The 20593-nt window shown below is 41.0% G+C and overlaps 1 protein-coding gene across 1 annotated transcript in view; it reads left to right on the top strand.

Annotated features, from left to right (window-relative positions):
- Positions 1–8675: 8675 nt before the first annotated feature.
- LOC124722315 overlaps positions 8676–20593 on the top strand; it is a 62118-nt gene continuing 50200 nt past the window's right edge. Inside the window, exons 1-2 of the mRNA XM_047247495.1 lie at positions 8676–8798; positions 18758–18828. Coding sequence (XP_047103451.1) covers positions 8676–8798; positions 18758–18828 — 194 coding nt within the window. The remainder of the gene's footprint in view (positions 8799–18757; positions 18829–20593) is intronic.

Genomic DNA, 20593 nt, shown 5'->3' with positions numbered 1-20593 from the left:
ACCATTTCCAGTCAATGATCTATTCAGTTGGACAAGAGGACCGAGTACATGCCATGTAAATGCAGCCCACACTGTTACGGAACCACCACAGCTTGCACAATGCCTTGTTGACAGTCTGGGTAATGGCTTTGTGGGGTCTTCTCCACACTCAACCCTATCATCACCTTTTACCACCTTGAATTGGGACTCATCTGACCGTGCCAGGTTTTCCAGTCAAGGTCCAACCAATATGGTCATGAGCCCAGGACATGACCAGCAGGCAGTGTCATGCTGTTAGCGTCGGTCATCCACCACCATAGCCCATTAACGCCAAATTTCGCCACACTGTCCTAACGGATACGTTCATTGTACATCACACTGTTAAGGATACAGGGTACTTTTGCGGCTCAATATTATGTAAAAATCAACACCTATTTCTTTCAGGCACTGTTCATAATGTATGTGTTTTACAGATTTTTTGTTGATACCAGGTAATGTAGCACACTTTCTAAACAAATTAGTAGTATTTTGAATATTTTTGAACTTGCTTAGGGTTATTAAAAAATTACAAAGAAATTGTTGCAGTTTTTTTCCAAAATGCTTCCTCAAATTGCGGTACCATGTAATCCAATTTTATACATTTGAAGGACACCAAATTTTTACCATATATGCATAACATGATGGCTGAGGTACTAGACCTATTTAATTCCACCTATTATGTATATTACAAGGATAAAAAAATATCACAACCTACATTTTAATTTTTATAATTTTTTTCCTAGTGAAAATGATACTTTTTCCATAATTTAGTTGCTCTGCAATAAAGCTTAGGTCTACTACATATGTATATGGTTTATAAACTTTAGGAAATATTTGTACCTGAATTCTGAAAAATACAGCTTGCAGGAAATTGTGAATATAGATATGAGTCCAATTAAACTGTGCCTCAGAACATTCCTGAAGCATAGTCTTCATCCTACAGCATTTCTTCATCTTCAAGCTTCCTCTTGGCATCCTTTCTTGCTTCTTTGGTAACTTGAAGAGCAAATCTTTCAGCTTCGTGCACCCGTTGTCTGTCACACCCAAGCAATTGATATTCCATATTAGAGCCACATTTTATGCCTAAATTTATCAGGACTTCCAACCTTCCTCTCACTCCATCATTGAAACATATCACTGCATCTAGTACACCAACTTTTAAAGTATTTAGTCTTACTAAAAATTCTTGGGTAATCTTTTCCCATATGCAATTGTTGAAACTTTCATTTGTATTCTGAGTGTCCTATGAATACATTTACTGAGCGAAACAGGGTCACTCAGGTCTCTAAAAATTGTTTTTATTTGATTCATAGCAGACTCAGGAACAGAATGCTTATAATGGTATATTTGACCACTTTCTTTCGCTTTTTGGTAACCACACCAAGAATCTGGTCCTTTAGGGTAGGGTGGTCATCTGTGGACAACTTATGAAAGCAGATGGCTCATACAGCTTTTCTCATTGCTGTAACATCATTCAGAGGCACAGTTCATCTAATGGCTAGTCCATAATAACTCTGAAGAAAGTCTATTTTAGTTTCTGTTAATCTGCCTAGGCCAAATAGAGACTTTCCATCAGATAGTAACTTTCCTTTCATTTGTCTCCATAGCTTCTCCTATCTAGCACCCATCCTCTTTTGCATATGTCCACAACACTCCAGTTTTGTTACCAAGGTATCACCATAAACATTGAACTCATTAATTTTATTGAAAGCTTTAGATTCCCCATCGCCTAGGTATTTTGTATATCTAACATTATAAACGGGCACCAACCTCTGAAATATTTTTAGAGCTCCATCACACTCCATACCTCCACTGTAACCATTATAATTCTTAGAACACTGATGTTCAATATGTCCTTCAGTGTTACCATGGCAGGTGTGGCAGTACTTAGATAAGCACTCAACATCAACAACTTTGCCATTCTCCAGAGAAGTAAAACTTACAACACCATTCAAGGAACGATGTCCTCGACATTGCCATGTCCCTTCAAGTGCAACAGCAGTGTCCTTGGTTCCAGTAATATTTACAATTTCTCCTACTGCATGTTTCACAGATCCTTTAGATACACCCATCAAGGCACCTAAAAGTATTTTTATATACTTGCTGAACATACTGTTAGAGGGAGGAAGGTGTGCGATCTGAAATTTTCCCGGCGTATTTCCAATTTGAACAGTTCTCGGGTATCCGACCGGGTAGCGTCGTAATTTCTCCATAATATTTCGGCAGACATACACGCTGCCATCTTCAGGTGGTTCCTGAGAAATGCTGTGCTGTTCCTCTCGGCACCCTATATATACTAGCCATTACCCCCTCTACCGTTCCTCTCCTGATGTCTTTGGTGCGGTTGGTGCGGCAGCTACTGGAGGTGGTGGGGGAAGCGGCGCCTGGGTCTGAACTGGGGTCTGCAGTCTCCCTGCTGCTGCCGCCGTCGGAGGTGGTCCTCAATCTCTGGAACCGCATCTTTCTCTCCAGGCTGAGTGCAGGGTTCCAAGCCTGACTAAGTTGAAGGCCACTGTCTTTATTAATTAGATCGTCCTGTAGTCGGATTTCGATGGCCTCTTTAGTAACGCAGTAATGCATCCGATGGCTCTTTAGTAACGCGGTTACTAAAGAGGCCACCGAAATCTGACTACAGGATGATCTAATTAATAAAGACAGTGGCCTTCAACTTAGTCAGGATTGGAACCCTACACTCAGCATGGAGAGAAAGATGCGGTCTCAGAGATCAAGGACCGCTGCCGACGGCAGCAGCAGGGAGACTGCAGACCCCAGTTCAGATCCAGGCACCGCTTCCCCCACCACCTCCAGTAGCCGCTGCGCCAGCCGCGCCAAAGACACCAGGAGAGGAACGGTGGAGGGGGTAACGGCTAGTATATATAGGGTGCCGAGAGGAACAGCACAACATTCGTCAGGAACCACCTGAAGATAGCAGCGTGTACGTCTGCCAAAATATCGTGGAGAAATTACAACGCTATCTGGTCGGATACCCAAGAACTGTTCAAATAGGAGGAAGGTCGATCAAACCACTATACGTTTGAGCCGCCTTTTTTCCTTTTCCCATTGCACGCATTCCATACACTAATTTCAAATTCACATTATATGAATTATGGACAATGTTTGAAGTCATTTTCGAGGTAGATTTATTGCAGGATCTGCACAGAACAAATAATTTTGATACTAAACCCTTCCTGCTACTGTGTTGTTCTGTTATTTCCAGACAGCCTACGCCATCACATTGTTCACATTTCTCCACTTGCTTTATCAAAGAAGATAAGATGCCCACATCAACAACAACAAATCCACTGCAAACAGTGTGATTGTTAATACAAAAATTTGAATTGCTAGGCGGCGTGCCATGTGAGATTTTCTTCCCTGAAGAACTGATACATAGGTTACTTTCAACAGTGTGGCTTGCTTTGTTTGTGAACTGGTTACCACGGAATTTCCTTTAACTGGATTTCTTGATTCATGGCATAGTTCGTACCTATTGCACACTAAAGGATATACTTCCATAAATATATGTAGCACTTTGGCAACAAACATTCAGTAACACGTGAACAAACTGCTTCAGTGAAACAAAAGTAAATACTAGCAAAGATAATCATTTACAGACGCTAGAAATCTGCACTGTTACCAACATATACAATGTATCATACGTATAATTGCTGGAAACAGAAAGTTCACAGTTCTTTTCAGAATAATACTGGTTTCTGTAACAGAAATAAAGGGGGCTTGGCAGTGTGCATGACCGTAACTTTAAAAATTGGTATATATAGGTCATTATTCATTTGAAACCGTATAATGTATATATCAATGTAATCAGGAAAGACTATAGAATAGAATAAAGTCATAAAAAAATTTGATTTTTTTCCACCATTTGTAAGTTCCCTGTATCCTTAACACTGACAACTCTACACAAACGCCACTACTCTCAGTTGTTAAGTGAAGGCGGTCAGCCACTGCATTGTTTGTGGTGAGAGATAATGCGTGAAATCTGGTATTCCCCGCACACTCTTCACACTGTGGATCTCGGAATACTTAATTCCCTAATGGTTTCCGAAATGGAATGTCCAATGCATCTAGCTCCAATTACCATTCGGCATTCAAAATCTGTTGATTTCTGCCGTGCGGCCATAATCACATTGAAGATCTTTTCACATGACTCAGCTGGGCTCAGATGATAGCTCCACCTATGCACTGCCCTTTTATACATTGTGTACGCAATACCACAGGGTGACACACGAGAGACGGACAGTTTTTAATGAAATAATACTCAGCCAACTTTAAAATTAATGCATGTTTATTTACACAAAATCAAAGCTCATTATTTGCCATTTTAGTTAACAAAGTTATTTGTGAAAAATAATGTCATCAAAGTGATGTCCATCCTATCGAATGCAGGACTCAAGTCTCTTCTTAAAATCCTCCATCACACGGACTAAAATCTCTGCAGGAATGGCAGCAATTTCTTGAATGATTGCATTCTTCAACTCGTCCAAATTTCATGGTTTGTGGTTATAGACATAGTTCTTAAGGTACCCCCACAGAAAATAGTCACATACTGACAAGTCAGGAGACCTGGGAGGCCAAGGAACATTGCCAAAACGTGAGATAATCTGGCCAGGAAACATGCATCTAAGAACTGTCATTGAAGTGTTTGCGGTATGCGATGTTGCCCCATCCTGCTGGAACCTAACGTGTTGTAAAGGGATTCATTGTTTTCTTAGTTCTGGTTTCAAGAATGTTTCAAGCATACGAATGTAATGAACCAAATTAACAGTAACTGTGGTGCTGTTCTCTTCAAAAAAATAAGGTCCAATAATGCCGACAGAGCCAAGAGCATACCAGACTGTTACTTTTTCTGAGTGTAGAGGCTGCTGGTGGATAAGGTGTGGATGCTCCGGGGCCCAGTAACGTAGGTTTTGCTTATTCCTGGTCCCGTTTAAATGAAAATGAGCTTCATCGCTCATCAATAAAATTTAATTTTCATTTGATCCCAAAATCACTTGCATTCTGTAAGCGAAGTCTTCTCGTACAGCAAAATCAGTTTCCTTAAGTTGTTGGGCAATAAGCGTTTTGTGGGGATGGAATTTTAATTATTTATGCAAAATTCATCTAACCGATTCACGATTGATTCCTAACTCACTAGCACGACGTCTAGCTGACCGTCCTGGGCTTCTGACTGCTGCTTGCCTTACTCTTTCAACATTTTCTGGTGTCGTTACTCTCGGCCTCGGGCCAGGATGCTTCTTATCCAGTATGTTTCCAGTTGATCTGAAGTTTTCCACCCATCTGAGGATTGTGTTATGGTTCGGAACAGCACCATGTCGACCGACATTATACCACACACAAAACAATTGCTGCGTAGCAGTAATAGATTCACCACTTTCCATGAAACTGTCATAGACAAACATTCGACGTTGCAAGTCCCACTGCTCCGTAGTGACTTAGTAAATGAAATGGCGTCTTGTGTGGATCAGAACTATCCCCACCATGACCACCTCCCACCACCGTGCTCTCATTACTACACAGTTCAAACCGTCAGTCTCCCATGTATCACCCTGTACCTCCGTCTGTGTATCACTATTTCATGACTTTTGTCAACTTGGTGTAAAATATAAATTTGAAAAATCTGAAATAAATGTGGTTTGAAAATAATGGGTACCTTATACGATGCACTGCCTTGACTGTACAGCATTAACACACTATGCCCTCAATATGCCAAAGCATCAGGAGCCCAAGCAAGTAATTTCCCAGGCAACAGAATTTAAATAGCTTAATGTGTCTTAAGGTAGATTTATTCTAAAACAGACCAGCATAACAGCTTAAGACTTCCACAGGTATCACTTATGCTAGATAGCAAATAAGTGTACTAACTTAAGGGACCACGGAGCTCCACATCTAACATTAGAATTTTGAGGCAACCTTATTGGGCACAAAAAGAAATTCTTGTGCTAGTGCTTGTATTTAAATTAAATATAACACTGACAAGAAGTATAGCAAGGCCGTGCAGGCTGCACTTTATAACCCTTACAAAATCTTTATAGTTGATAATGAACTGGAGTTTCAAATATTGAAATTTATTCCTGAAATTCGACTTAACTGTAATGGGTACAGATATACTACCTAAAGTGACATTTGAAAGTTTGTGCTAAACTGGGACTCAAACCCGGATTTCCCACTTATCTCGAGCAGTCGCCTTGCCACTTAGACTAGCCGAGCATACTCCCCAGACCAATGCAAACTTTCACGTCACACACCTATCTATTTCTTCTCACTAATAATTAATAGATTTACGTACACTCACACATCTCATGATTCCCATCTGGTTTTAGAATCAATACCTGTTACAGAATTTCAGTAATAAATTTCAATATTTTAAAGTGTTGTGCATCATCAAAGATGGACCTAGGACGGAAATCACAATGATAGCCTATAATTTTTCATTGTCTTGATTATAAAACCTGCACAGGTATGACGATATGTGCAGATGTGGGTAAATGAATCAATAATCTATGAGATAGATAGGTGTGTGACAAGTGGCAGCTTGGGTCAGTCCGGGGAACATGCTTGGATACCATAAGTGGTAAGGTGACCACTCATGATTAGCAGGAAATCAGAGTTCGAGTCCTGGTCCAGCAAAAATTCTTATATGTAGCTTTATGAAGTACATCTTTCCCTAATAAAGTTAAATTGAATTTCAAGAATAAATTTCAACTTACAAAACTGTCAGTTTTTGCTCACACTTAATGTGGCCAACCGTAAATACACTTCCTGTTATTTTTCACCATATTTCATGAGGCTTCTAACACTCTCATGGGCACTACCAATAACAGGGAAAACCCTCTGTTTTTATTGCACATGCGGTGTCCAAAAAATGTGTGAGCGCGCGCGCGCGCGCACACACACACACACACACACACACACACACACACACACACCAGGCCGACCATTTGGGTTCCCAATGCTCCACCCCAGGGCCAGACGGTGTTCACATTCAGATGTTGCAATGTCATTTTCTTGTGGGCAAGCACTTTCTGCTTTATACGTATGACCACATTTGGGCAGAGGGCAAGTTTGCTCACAAATATGTCTGATGGACATAGGGGTCTGCTAAGTGTTCAACTGTGTTTCCATCCTGTTGGTTTGAGATGGCAAGGTTTCATGCAAAAATACACACTCAAAAAATCGGAAAGCAGTGCATCAAGTTATATAACTAACAATGGTGCACTACCTGAAGCTTGGATTCTTTACATCGTGTTCTAACCAAGTGATAAAACAAGGAGTGTGTATTTAATTGCAATTGTGCACACCTGTAGTAGTCTGAAAACAACTAACTGTCAGTAACGGTGGAAGTTTTCTGCATTGTAAGGCTAATTTTGAATTGTTAAGAGTCCAACTTCTAAAAAAAAAAAAAATAAAATAAAAATAAAAAATAAAAATAAATAAATAAAGAAGTCCTAGGTAGACCTATGGGAGTGCTCTGACTTTGAGGGAAAGCAAAATTTGTACTGAGTATGTTGCTTGCTTAAGAGTTCTTCAGAATCCCCCAACCAACCCCATCTCCAACCGGCTGTAGCTCAGGCTTTGTCTGATGTTATTGTTGCTTTCCAAAGGCGAAAATACAGGTGAAAAGATTCTGATCCCCTATGCAGAAAAAAGAGCTGCTACAATTTTTAACATTAAAAGTGCCCTGCCAACAAAGACAGTTTGAAGACCAGTTTTCTGTGTGGTTTTGAAGGTTAGTGAGAAACTGATAGCAGCAGGTGTTGTTTACAAAGTATAACATAATTGTAACTATATTCCAAAACTTCCCTAATGCCCTTTGTAAATGTATAAGGGACAGTCAGCTGAAAACAAGACAAATGGAAAATTTAAGCTGACTATCTATTATTTCAAAAGCAATCACCAAAACTGATAATACATTTATCCCACTATGAGACAAGATGGTCATTTCCTTCATGGAAAAATGTAACCAGTTACCTACGAACCAGGATTGACATAGCATAGTTTAAACAACCCTGGCAACATGTCGGCAGTCATTATCCTGCAACAGAATGATGCTGTTCACAAACATTCTTGAGTACTTGGGCTTCATGGGGCACTTCAATTTTTGTAGGGTGTCTATGTACCACTGTGCATTAATTGTGCCACTGTGTTCCAGAAAGTCAATGAGCATTTGGCCCTTGCAGTCAAAGAAAAAGTTAACCATGACTTTCTGGTAGCTGATATGCCTATTGTTTCAACTATGCTACAGAAGTTTTGCTGGGGAGCCCCTACATGTCCTCTGCACAGTCCCGATATCTCCCTGTGTGATTTCCATAACGTTGGAGGAATGAAGAAAAACATTTGTAGCCATCAATTTGCTTCTGACGAAGAGGTCCATGCATAGGTACAACAGTGGTTCTGTAGGCAACTACTAACATTTCTCCATGAAGGCACTGACCGACTTGTCTCACAGTGGGATAAATTTATTAACAGTTATTGTGATTAGTATTGAAGTAATAAACAGTTTATGTACTTTTTCCATCTATCTCATTTTCATTTGAGTTACACGTATAATTTGAATGGAATTTCAATTAAATACAAAGTTGCTGAATGTTGTTGGTTATTGTGGTCAGTGTTTCTTAACCTTCTCCAGAAGGATTTATGTTTCCATGCCTACTTTCTTCATTTCAGATGTCGCAGCACCTCAGAGAGCAGAAACTGCAGCAGTTACTGTGTCAGATGAATCTACTGGTTCCATTCCTCCATATATGACAGGAATTCCCCGTATGCAGGTGAAGTTCTTTTTTTATATAAGGAAATAGTGCTGAAGGTTGTGTAACATGAGTTTGTTTCTAATATTTGTATTTGTTTTATTCATTTCCAGTATCGCATAGTAGTCTTGTTCTGCAACATTGGTGTGAATTGTAGTAGTTCAAATAAGAAACTTCATTGCTGTATGGTGTTTAAATATGTTTGAACAAGAACAGATAATTATGATGGCTCTCTGAGATCAAGATCCATTTCCCAATTTCTGACCTGACAGTGACAGACAATGTCATAATGGACCCTATTGCTATCTCCAACACTTTGGGCTGCCATTTTGCAGGGATTTTGAGCTCCTCCCACTATCATCCTGCCTTCCTCCATCGGAAATGAGCAGAGGACACTTGGGCAATACCCTTCTCTTCTCAGAATCATGAGTGCCACAATGTTGCCTATACTATGAGAGAGCTAGATCGTGCTCTCGCTTCATCCCAATGCTCCACCCCAGGGCCAGACGGTGTTCACATTCAGATGTTGCGACGTCATTTTCTTGTGGGCAAGCACTTTCTGCTTTATACATATGACCGCATTTGGGCAGAGGGCAAGTTTCCCAGATGCTGACATGAAGCCACTGTCATACTCATACCTAAGCCTGGTAAGGACAAACACCTACCTTTTAGCTATCGCCCCATTTTTCTCACCAGCTGTGTTTGCAAGGAGATGGAACATATGATTCGTGCCTGGCTGGTATGGTGGCTCGAGTGTCGCAACTTACTAACCACTGCCCAGTGTGAATTTCAAGCACTCCATTCAGCAGTTAACCATCTTATCACTTTGTCAAACCATATCATAAATGGTTTTCTGTATAAATCCCACACTGTAGCTGTGTTTTTCGATTTGGAGAGAGCCGACACCTGCTAAAGGATTGGTATCCTCAGTATTCTCTACAAATGGGACTTCCATGGCCACGTGCCCTGTTCCCTTCTGGAATTTTTAAAAGATTGAGTTTTCGAGGTACATGTGGATTCTGCCTTGTCAGACACCTTTATCCAGGAAAATGGTGTGCCTCGGTGTTCCGACCTGAGCGTCATCCTCTTTGCTCTCGCCTTTATCCCTATTATGGCCAGTCTCCTGCCTGGCATCTGCAGCTCCCTTTTCATTGACAATTTTGCCATCTATTGCAGTTCTCCATATACTTGTCTCATTGAATGGCATCTTCACCGATGTCTCGATCATCTTCACTCGTGGAGCATCAACAATGGCTTTCGTTTTTCCACTGACAAAACTTTTTGTATGAATTTCTGGTGGCACAATTGGTTTCTTCCACCGTCTTTACATCATTGCTCTTCTGTTCGTTGAAACTACGAAATTTCTGTGGCTCATGCTCGATAGGAAACTTTCTTGGCCCTCCCAATGTGTCTTGTCTGACAGCCCCCTGTATGGATCCCTCAATATCCTACGTGTCCTCAGTGGTACTTCCTGGGGAGCAGATTGAGCCACCCTCCTCCATTTGTACCTGTCCATTGTTGATTTGAAACTAGACTGTGGTTGTTTTGTTTATGCATCTGAACATCCATCCCTCTTATGCCATCTCAATTCTGTCCTCCATCGTGGCATCCGTTTGGCCACTGGTGCCTTTTACACTAGCTCAGTTGACAGTCTGTATGCAGTAGCTGCCGAACTACCGTGGTCCTACTGATATGACTTCTCCTCAGTAGATATGCACGACATTCATCTGCCATGTGTGGCCGCCCATCCTATGCCTCCTGGAGTTGGCTTTCAGCTCTTACTCCAGCAGCTTAACTTCACACTACCTGCAACGTTCACGGTTGGTGTGAACCCTTCACCATCTTGGCTTCATGTGGTGGCCTGTGTTCGCCTTGGCCTTCATTTGCGTCCTAAGAACACTACTCCAGCTTCACTCTATCGCCTTCAGTTTCAAGACCTTCGCATGGAACTTCGCGATAGTACCTTTGTGTACACAGATGTTTCTCAGACAGACCTTGGTGTTGGGTGTGCCTTTGTCATTGTCGCTGACATTTTTCGGTCTCAGCTTCCAGAACACTGCTCAGTATTTACAGCAGAGCTCTTCACCCTGTATCAGGCCATGCAGTACATCTGGTGACACAGGCTTTTCATTTGCATCAGCTGCTCCGACTTTCTCAGTTCCCTTCAAAGCCTCTCTCTGCTGTACATCGTCCATCTCTAAGTGCAATGGGTCCAGGATAGCTGTCACTTGCTCACTCTTGGTGGAACCACTGTGATGTTTATGTGGGTTCCTGGTCACGTCAATCTGACAGGAAACAAGGCTGCTGACGCTGCTGCCAAGGCTGCAGTCCTTGTACCTCAGCCCGCTAGTTCTTCCATTCCCTCCAACGATCTCTTTGTTGCCATCTATCAGCAGGTGGTATCAATTTGGCATCACCACTGGTCCTCCCTTCATGAGAACAAGCTCTGGGTTATTAAGCCTCGTCCTGTAGCTTGGACGACCACCTCTTGGCCCTCTCGCTGTTATGAGATCATTTTAGCTAGGTTGTGTATTGGGCTCTGTCTTTTTAGCCACCACCATTTCTTAAGTGGTGCTCTCCCACCACTTTGTGCTCATTGCATTCAACCTTTGATGTTCCGCCATTTCCTGGCGGAATGCCCTTTTTTTTAACCACTTGCACTCTCATTTGTGTTGACCGTCTGTGATCTCGGCCATTTTAGTGAATGACGCGCGGCCAGTCAATGGCATTTTACTTTTTATCCATCACATCAACATGGCGAAGACCATTTAATTATTAGTTCAGGACCTCCATTTCTCTATGGCGTATGTTATAGACCTTTCTCCTCATCCCTGTTTTTAGCTGTCCTCTCTTCCGTCAATTGGGATTAACATTTAGTCAATTTTAACTCCTCGCTTTGTCTTCGTGTTCTACAGTTCTGACATGGGCACGTATGACCCTAGATATTTTTGCACTCTAAAACGAAACAAAGAAACAAGAACAGATAATTAACTCAATGACAATGAGGAAATATTAATATTTCAAATAAGTTAAACAGCATTTTTTTTTAAATTGTTCCACCAATGTATCAGATATCCTCTACATGCTATCATACATATATGGTGTTTCTTTCATAAAGTCCTTAGCTTTCATTGTTTGTCCCATTTTTGTAGTGATTTGTCTTCCTGTTCCTTGTAGAGTTACTGTTTACATATGCAATATTCTGTACACAAAAAAGGTATTAAAATATTGTACAACATGAAGTGTTCGATTCCAAGTAAGATTTGTTTTGATCTTATTGTCATATTCAACTCGTCAATTTTCTGCTTTCGTCATATCAGTGTCCATGTTCAGGTGATCATTACTGGTAATCACAGGTAGTAGTCCCTTGATGCTGTACCGACTGACAATGAAAGCACAAACATTACTAAGGAAGACTGAACAATTTGCTTTCAAGCAAGGGACGAAATCTCAAGCTGTTTCGTCACCTGAAATCAACTTGAATAACAGAACTTTTGTTATGAAGTGATGAAATATGATGAGATCTTCAGCAGAAAAATAAGTTGTTAACCTGTGTAGAAAAAGCTCTGAAAACTGCTGTAACAGTTCAAAACAGTCTAGTAACAAATACAAGCAATCACAATTTGCAGAGCACTATGGTGACAAACAGAATGGAACTGCAGCTCAGCTGGTGTGTTACTAGTTTTCACCGGTGGTTCAGGTTGTTAACAACTCACCTAAATGTCATATCGGCAATGCTATGTGAACTCATTTATAATGAACAGTATACAGTTGAGTAAACCTATGTTGCTGCTGTTACTTCTGTTTCTTGATACGGAGCTACAAAGATGCGGAATTTATTAATCCCACTGAGCAACATACATCTGTATCTACATCTATGTGTTTACTCTGCTACTCACAATGAAGTGCCAGGCAGAGGGTTCAGTGAATGACCTTCAAGCTGTCTCTCTACCGTTTCACTCTCGAATGGCATGCGGGAAAAACGAGCACTTAAATTTTTCTGTGCGAGACCTGATTTCTCTTATTTTATCATGATGATCGTTTCTCCCTATGTAGGTAGTTGCCAACATAACGTTTTCGCAATTGGAGGAGAAAACTGGTGATTGAAATTTCATGAGAAGATCCCATCACAACAAAAAATGCCTTTGTTTTAATGATTGCCACTCCAATTCACGTGTCTTGTCTGTGGCACTATCTCCCCTACTTCATGATAATACAAAACAAGCTGCCCTTCTTTGTACTTTTTTGATGTCGTCTGTCAGTTCCACGTGATGCGGATCGCACACCGCACAGCAATACTTCAGAAAAGGGCGGACAAGTGTGGTGTAAGCAGTCTTTTTAGTAGACCTGTTGCACTTTCTAGGTGTACTGCCAATGAATCGCAGTCTTTGGTTGGCTCTAGCCACAACATTATCTATGTGATCATTCCAATTTAGGGTGTGACTTCTGAATTTAGGGTATTTGTAATTGTAATTCCTAAGTATTTAGTTGAATTTACAGCCTTCAGATTTGTGTGACTTATCGAGTAATCGAAATTTAGCGGATTTGTTTAGTACTCATGTGAATAACTTCACAATTTTCTTTATTCAGGGTCAATTGCCACTTTTCACACCTTACAGATATATTATCTAAATCATTTTGCAATTTGTTTTGGTCATCTGATGACTTTACAAGATGGTAAAGGACGGCATCATCTGCAAACAAACTAAGGCGGCTCCTGAGATTGTCTCCTATGTCATTAATATAGATCAGGAACAATAGAGAGCCTATAACACTGTCTTGGGGAACGCCGGATATTATTTCCATTTTACTCACTGACTTTCCGTCTATTACTACGACTTTCCGTCTATTACTACGACTTGTGACCTTTCTGACTGGAAATCAGGAATCCGGTTGCACAACTGAGGCGATATTCCATAGGCACACAGTTTGGTTAGAAGACACTTGTGAGGTGTCAAAAGCCTTCTGGAAATCTAAAAATATGGAATCAATTTCTCATCCCTTGTCGATAGCACTCATTACTTCATAAGTATGTAGAGCTAGTTGTGTTTCGCAAAAACAATATTTTCTGAATGCGTGCTGACTATGTGTCAATAAATCGTTTTCTTCGAAATACTTCATAATTTTCGAATACAGTACATGTTCCAAAACCGTACCACAAACCGACGTTAGTGATATGAGCCTGTAATTCAATGGATTACTCCTACTTCCCTGTTTGAGTATTGGTGTGACTTCAGCAATTTTCCAGTCTTTAGGTACATATCTCTCTGTGAGTGAGTGGTTGTATGTAATTGCCAGATATGGAGCTATTGCATCAGCATACTCTGGGAGGAACCTGACTGCTATACAATCTGGACTGGAAGTCTTGCTTTTATTAAGTGATTTAAGCTGCTTTGTGACACCGAGGGTATCTATTTCTATGTTTCTCACCTTGGCAGTTGTTCTCGATTGAAGTTCAGGAATATTTACTTTGTCTTCTTTGGTGAAAGAGTTTCGGAAAATCATGTTTAATAGCTCTGTTTTAGTGGCACTGTCATCAGTGACTTCACCATTGTTATTGCGCAGTGAAGGTATTGATTGCGTCTTGCCACTGGTGTGCTTTATGTATGACCAGACTCTCTTTGGATTTTCTGCCACATTTCGAGACAGAGTTTCATTGCAGAAATTACTGAAAGCATCTCACATTGAAGCACGCTCTATATTTCGAACTTCTACAAAAGTTTGCCAATCTTGGTGATTTTGCGTTCTTTTAAATTTGGCATGCTTTTTTTCGCTGCTTCTGCAACAGCGATCTGACCCATTTTGTGTACCATGGGGGATCAGTACCATCACTTATTAATTTATGTGGTATATATCTCTCAATTGCTGTCGATACTGTCTCTTTGAAATCATTCCACAACTTTTCTATGCTTACATCATCAGATCTGAAGGAGTGCAAACTGTTTCTTAAAAAGGTGTTAAGAGATTTTTGTATCAGCTTTCTTAACTAGATATGCATTGTTTTTCTTTTTGATGGTTGTAGGAGCTATGGTATTCACCCTAGCAGCTACTGCTTTGTGGTTACTAATCCCTGTATTCATCATGATACTCACTATTTGTCCAGGATTATTTGTTGCTAACAGGTCAAGTACGCTTTCGCAACCATTTATGCTTTGAGTGGGCTCATGAACTAATTGTTCAAAAAACTTTTCTGAGAAAGCATGCAATACAATTTCGGATGACGTTTTATGCCTGCTGCTGGCTTTAAACGTATAATTTCTCCAGCATATTGAGGGTAGATTAAAGTCACCACTGACTATAATTGTATGTGTGGGGTACCTATTTGAAATGAGACTCAAGTTTTCTTTGAACCATTCAGCAACTGTATCTTCTGAGTCAGGGGGTCTGTAAAATGACACAATTAATAATTTAGTCCAATTATCAAGTATAGCCTCTACCCATACTACTTCACAGGAACTATATACTTCAATTTCACTACAAGGCAAATTACGAGGGTGAGTCAAATGAAAACCTTAAATTTTTTAAAAATATTATTTATTGTGCAGAAGTGGTACAAAGCTGTATCACTTTTCAACATAATCCCCCCCACACTCAGTGCAAGTCCTCCAGCACTTACAAAGTGCATAAATTCCTTTAGAAAAAAATTCTTTTGGTAGTCCACACAACCATTCATGCACCGCGTGGCTTACCTCTTCATCAGAACAGAACTTCTTTCCTCCCATTACGTCTTTGAGTGGTCCAAACATGTGGAAATCACTTGGGGCAAGGTCTGCTAAGTATGGTGGATGAAGAAGACACTCAAAATGCAGGTCTGTGATTGTTGCAACTGTTGTACGGGCAATGTGGGGCCTTGCATTGTCATGTTGCAAAAGGACGCCTGCTGACAGCAATCTACGTCACTTTGATTTGATTGCACGCCGCAGATGATTTTTTAGGAGATCTGTGTACGATGCACTGGTGACTGTGGTCCCTCTAGGCATGTAATGCTCCAAAATGACCCCTTTTTTGTCCCAAAAGAATGTCCCTGCTGATGGTTCTGTTCGAAACTACTTTGGTTTTGCTGATGAGGAATGGCACCATTCCTTGCTTCCTCTCTTCATTTCCGGTTTGTGGAAGTGAACCCAGGTTTCGTCCCCAGTAATGATTCTTTCAAGGAAGCCATCAAACCTTCTCGTTCAAAGCACTGAAGAAGTTCTTCACAAGCATCAACACGTCATTCTCTCATTTCAGGAGTCAGCTGCCGTAGCACCCATCTTGCAGACACTTTGTGAAACTGGAGCACATCATGCACAGTGTGGTGTGCTGACCCATGACTAATCTGTAAACATGCTGCAATGTCATTCAGTGTCACTTGACGGTTTTCCTTCACTGTGGCTTCAACTGCTGCAATGTTTTGTGGAGTCACAACTCATTGTGCCTGACCTGCACGAGGAGCATCTTCCACTGAAGTCACACCATTTGCGAACTTCTTACTCCATTCGTAGACTTGCTGCTGTGACTAACATGCATCGCCGTACTGAACCTTCATTCATTGATGAATTTCAATAGGTTTCACACCTTCACTACACAAAAACCAAATAACAGAACACTGTTCTTCCCTGGTGCAAGTCGCAAATGGGACATCCATCTTTATACTGATACTGCGATGGTATGTGTGCATCTGCACTATGTTGCCACCTACGGGCCATTCTGCACGTTGTTCGTAGCACACTTACCGACTTACAGGGTAACGGCGCGAAATTCCGATTTGTTATTACAAATTTAAGGTTTTCATTTGACTCACCCTCATACTTCTGACAGCAATAAATATTCCACCACCATTTGTATTTAATCTGTCCTTCCTGAACACTGTTAGATCATTAGAAAAAATTTCTGCTGAACTTATTTCCGGCTTTAGCCAGCTCTCTAAACCTATAACTATTTGAGTTTCAGTGCTTTCTATTAGGGTTTGGAGCTCTGGTTCTTTCCCAACACAGCTATGACAATTTACAACTATAATACTGATCGTTTCTACAACTAACTTGCTGTGTTTTACCTACCCCCTTTTAGGCGGACGCCCTTCCTGTGGTTCCCTGGTGCTCTCCAACCTAAAAAACTGACCAGTCCGTTGCACACAGCCCCCGCTACCCGTGTAGCCGATTCCTGTGTGTAGTGAACTCCTGACCTATTAAGCAGAATCCGGAATCCAACCACCTCGATGGCGCAAGTCAAGGAATCTGCAGCCTACATAGTCACAGAACTGCCTGAGCCTCTGATTCAGACCCTCCACTCAGCTCTGCACTAAAGGAACACAGTTGGTTCTGTCGACAATGCTGTGGGTGGTGAGCTCCACCTTAATATCTCGAGCAAAACTGGCAGTCTTTACCATTTCCGCTAGCCGCCCAAAACCGGAAAGAATCTCCTCTGATCTAAAGCGACATGTTCCATTGGTACTGACATGAGCCACCACCACCAGCAGCTGGCTGCACCCTGTACTCTTCACGGCATTCGGAAGCAGCTTTTCCACATCCGGACTGAAACCGCCTGGTATGCACAAGGAGTGCACACTGGCTTCCTTCCCCTCCTTGGTAGCCATGTTCCTAAGGGGCCCTATTACCTGCCTAACGTTGGAGCTCCAAACTGCCAGCAAACCCACCCTCTGTGAACGCCCAGACCTTGCGAGTCGAGAAGCTTCCTCTGGAACAGGGTGAACGACTGCATCCAGCTCAGAGATATTGTCAGCCTCAGATAACGCGCGAAACCTGTTCGTCAAACGAACCGGGGAGACCATGCGATTGGCCCCTCAGAAAGTTTTTTGGTGCCTGCCAGACTTTGGAATAATATTCCACTCGACCACAGGTGAGGGGTCAACCTCAGTGCAGGCAGTACCTGGGGCGGCCACAGCAGTGAACTGATCGGGTGACACATGGGACGTGCTCGACGTCTCTCACATCCCCGCATCTGACCGCCCACAATGATCCCCTTGGCAGCAGCCTCAAGCTGTGAGCGAAGGGTCACCAACTCAGCTCGCATCTGTACACAGCAATCACAGTGTTTATCCATTACTGCAGGTGCTCTCGTTTGAAGCTTGTAAAAATATACAACAAATGAACGATGTACTTGGCTTATTAGCAGCAGGAATTCGAAGTGCTCTCTCACTAATGGTCTAAATGACACAGAGATACCCTAACCAAAACAAACAAAAGCCTGTTCGATCTGAGGGTCAATATAAGGGTCAGTAGCAACGGCGGCACAGTACGCTACACTGTTATTAAAATAAAAGCTTGTGCCTAGTAGGCACTCGAACGCGCAAGAAATTACAAAAATAATCTAGTAACTACACAGGTACCTGTAAATAAATAAGTCACTCCTGCTGGAAGCTCGTAAAAAATATACAACAAACACATGGTGTACTTGCCTTCTTAGCTTCAGGAACACGGGGTGCTCTGTCACTGACGGTCTATCTAGAGCAGTGATTAAGACAATGCACTAGCATTTGGAATGAGTGGGTTTAATGCCCCTTGTTTGACCATCCAGATTTACATTTTCTGTGAGTCTCCTTAATCCTTTAAAACAAATGTCTGGATTTCAGGAAATAATATTGCCACAGTACTCTTTAATATCTTAATCACAATTAGTTTAAAGGCTTAAATGTCATTATGAAGTGTTCATGCTTGTTGAAACAAGATGTAAGTTGTTGTATTATGTGGCATATATCAGAGTACAATCACATCTAACACATATTTCATCATTGGTCAGAAAATATATGGATGGATACTTTGAAAATGTCATGACATTTTTCCTTCTCTATCTTTGTGCAATTTGAGCTTGTGGTCAGTATCAGATGACCTTTGGTTTTGGTGTTTCATCGAACTCTAATCTTCCCTCTGTTATTTATCCACTAGGAATGTGAGTCACCATATTTTTAAGTTATACATTTAAATCAGCTGATTTATTAATCACAAATTGTTATTGAAATTGTGTTGGTGGTGTTTTTATAGGGTCCAGCAGCCAGTGAACCTCAAATTCTAAGAGAAGATGATAATATTGCCCTACAACGATTGCTTGAAAGGTGAGTTTAAAAGCTGCAACGCAAATTGTGCTCATTGGTTTGTTAGTAGAGTGAACTGCCCCTCTCTCTCTCTCTCTCTCTCTCTCTCTCTCTCTCTCTCTCTCTCTCTCCCTCTCCCTCTCCCTCTCCCTCTCCCTCTCCCTCTCCCTCTCCCTCTCCCTCTCCCTCTCCCTCTCCCTCTCTCTCTCCACCCCCATCTCCCTCCCCCTCTGCCCTGTGGGGGGTGGGGTGGGGGGGGGGGCATGTTTCAATTTTCTGCTTCTTATAAAGTAGAGCTCAGAAGTCGTGAAATTCGGTTTTGAAAAATGCCATCAATAACTTTAGTTCTTTCTATGATCACGTGTCTCCACATACGTCAGTGGAATGTGTTACATTAGATTTTTATTATCTGGGGGTGACTAATAGAAACATCTAATGGAGTGTTAATGTAAGCAAATGAGAGAAATTGGGGTCACACATTGTGAAAGTCACAGAAGACGTGTCAGCAATTTTTGTGAGTTTTCTGTTATGAGTAACAGTCAAACAAGCATCATTGGTAGCTTATTGAAAATTATGCCTACATTGGTATAAAAATTTTAACTTGCAAAAAACACCAAATTTCTGGTTGAAATATGCTATTAAATAGGAAAATGGTGTTCATTTAGTCTTGAAATTACAATTATTGAAGCTATCGTGATACATAATCATGTTCTTTAGCAAAATCTGTGGTAAGGAGAGAACCACTTCCTTCACTCAGTACAATTTAACAAGTGTTTTAATGCCTCCTTAGTGATATTAGAAAAGACAAAAAACTATAAAGAAATGGTAGAAGTATAATGAAGCGTAAGTGCAATAAAGTTGGACCGGTGACCTTGCTGGTTGGTCCCCACCTCAAATAAACCAAGCTATAAAGAAGATACTGCCATAAAAAAAATTTGCATCCTCAAGATAAATCACTTTGTGGCTGATCAGCTCTGACTGATCATTTGTGCCTGCTGGGGACTTAGATTTGCCTATTGTTCCACGTAAGATTCCATAATTATGACATACTGTTTCTGTGTGAATTAATTTCCCATTATGTAATTCATATATCTCTGGTATTTAACTATTATTCTGGACCATTCTACTGAAAATTCCTTCAAATAAAATTGGAGTGGGTACACTTATATCACTTCCTCAAACTTCTGATTTTGACAACAGGTGTTTGCAATGTGGACTCTGCTGTCCGTGCAAACATTTAATTTTAAAAATGTTTGTAACCTGTGAAGAGTTCTTCAGTAATTGCAGTGCAGTTAGGCCAGAAACAGGTAAATTAATTGTGCAACTGTAAGATGGGAGGTTATTTTGCTGTTATGCAATTCTGAATTTAATATTTCTGTCATAGAACACAAGTTGTGTGTTGTAAGCTGTCTATTTTAATAAAAAAAAAAGCAGTCTGAAAACTATTTGAGTGACACTCAGTTTATAAATACATTACACTTTCAAATCAGTAAAGCAACTGTGTGTTAAGGCACACATTGCTTAAACATATATTTCTGTCTTTTCCGTACAAAAAGTGAAATATGCACTCACTATACAGCTATGCAGTATTGTGACCTTCAGTAATGGTGTTCATGTGGAACAGCTTTCTGGGACAGGAAATTTACAAAAAGTTTGGGGAAACAAAGATGAGTGTCATGTGAACATAACCTAACATAACCTAACCTAACCTATCCTATCCTAACCTACCAGCTTCATACGTGTTAAACAGATTAATCTGACAGTATATGTTCCCAAATTAAATGTT

Source organism: Schistocerca piceifrons, chromosome X (assembly GCF_021461385.2).
Source record: "Schistocerca piceifrons isolate TAMUIC-IGC-003096 chromosome X, iqSchPice1.1, whole genome shotgun sequence".
Lineage (NCBI taxonomy): Eukaryota > Metazoa > Arthropoda > Insecta > Orthoptera > Acrididae > Schistocerca > Schistocerca piceifrons.
The sequence above is the reverse complement of the archived record's forward strand: the minus strand, read 5'-3'. Positions and strand labels throughout refer to the sequence as shown.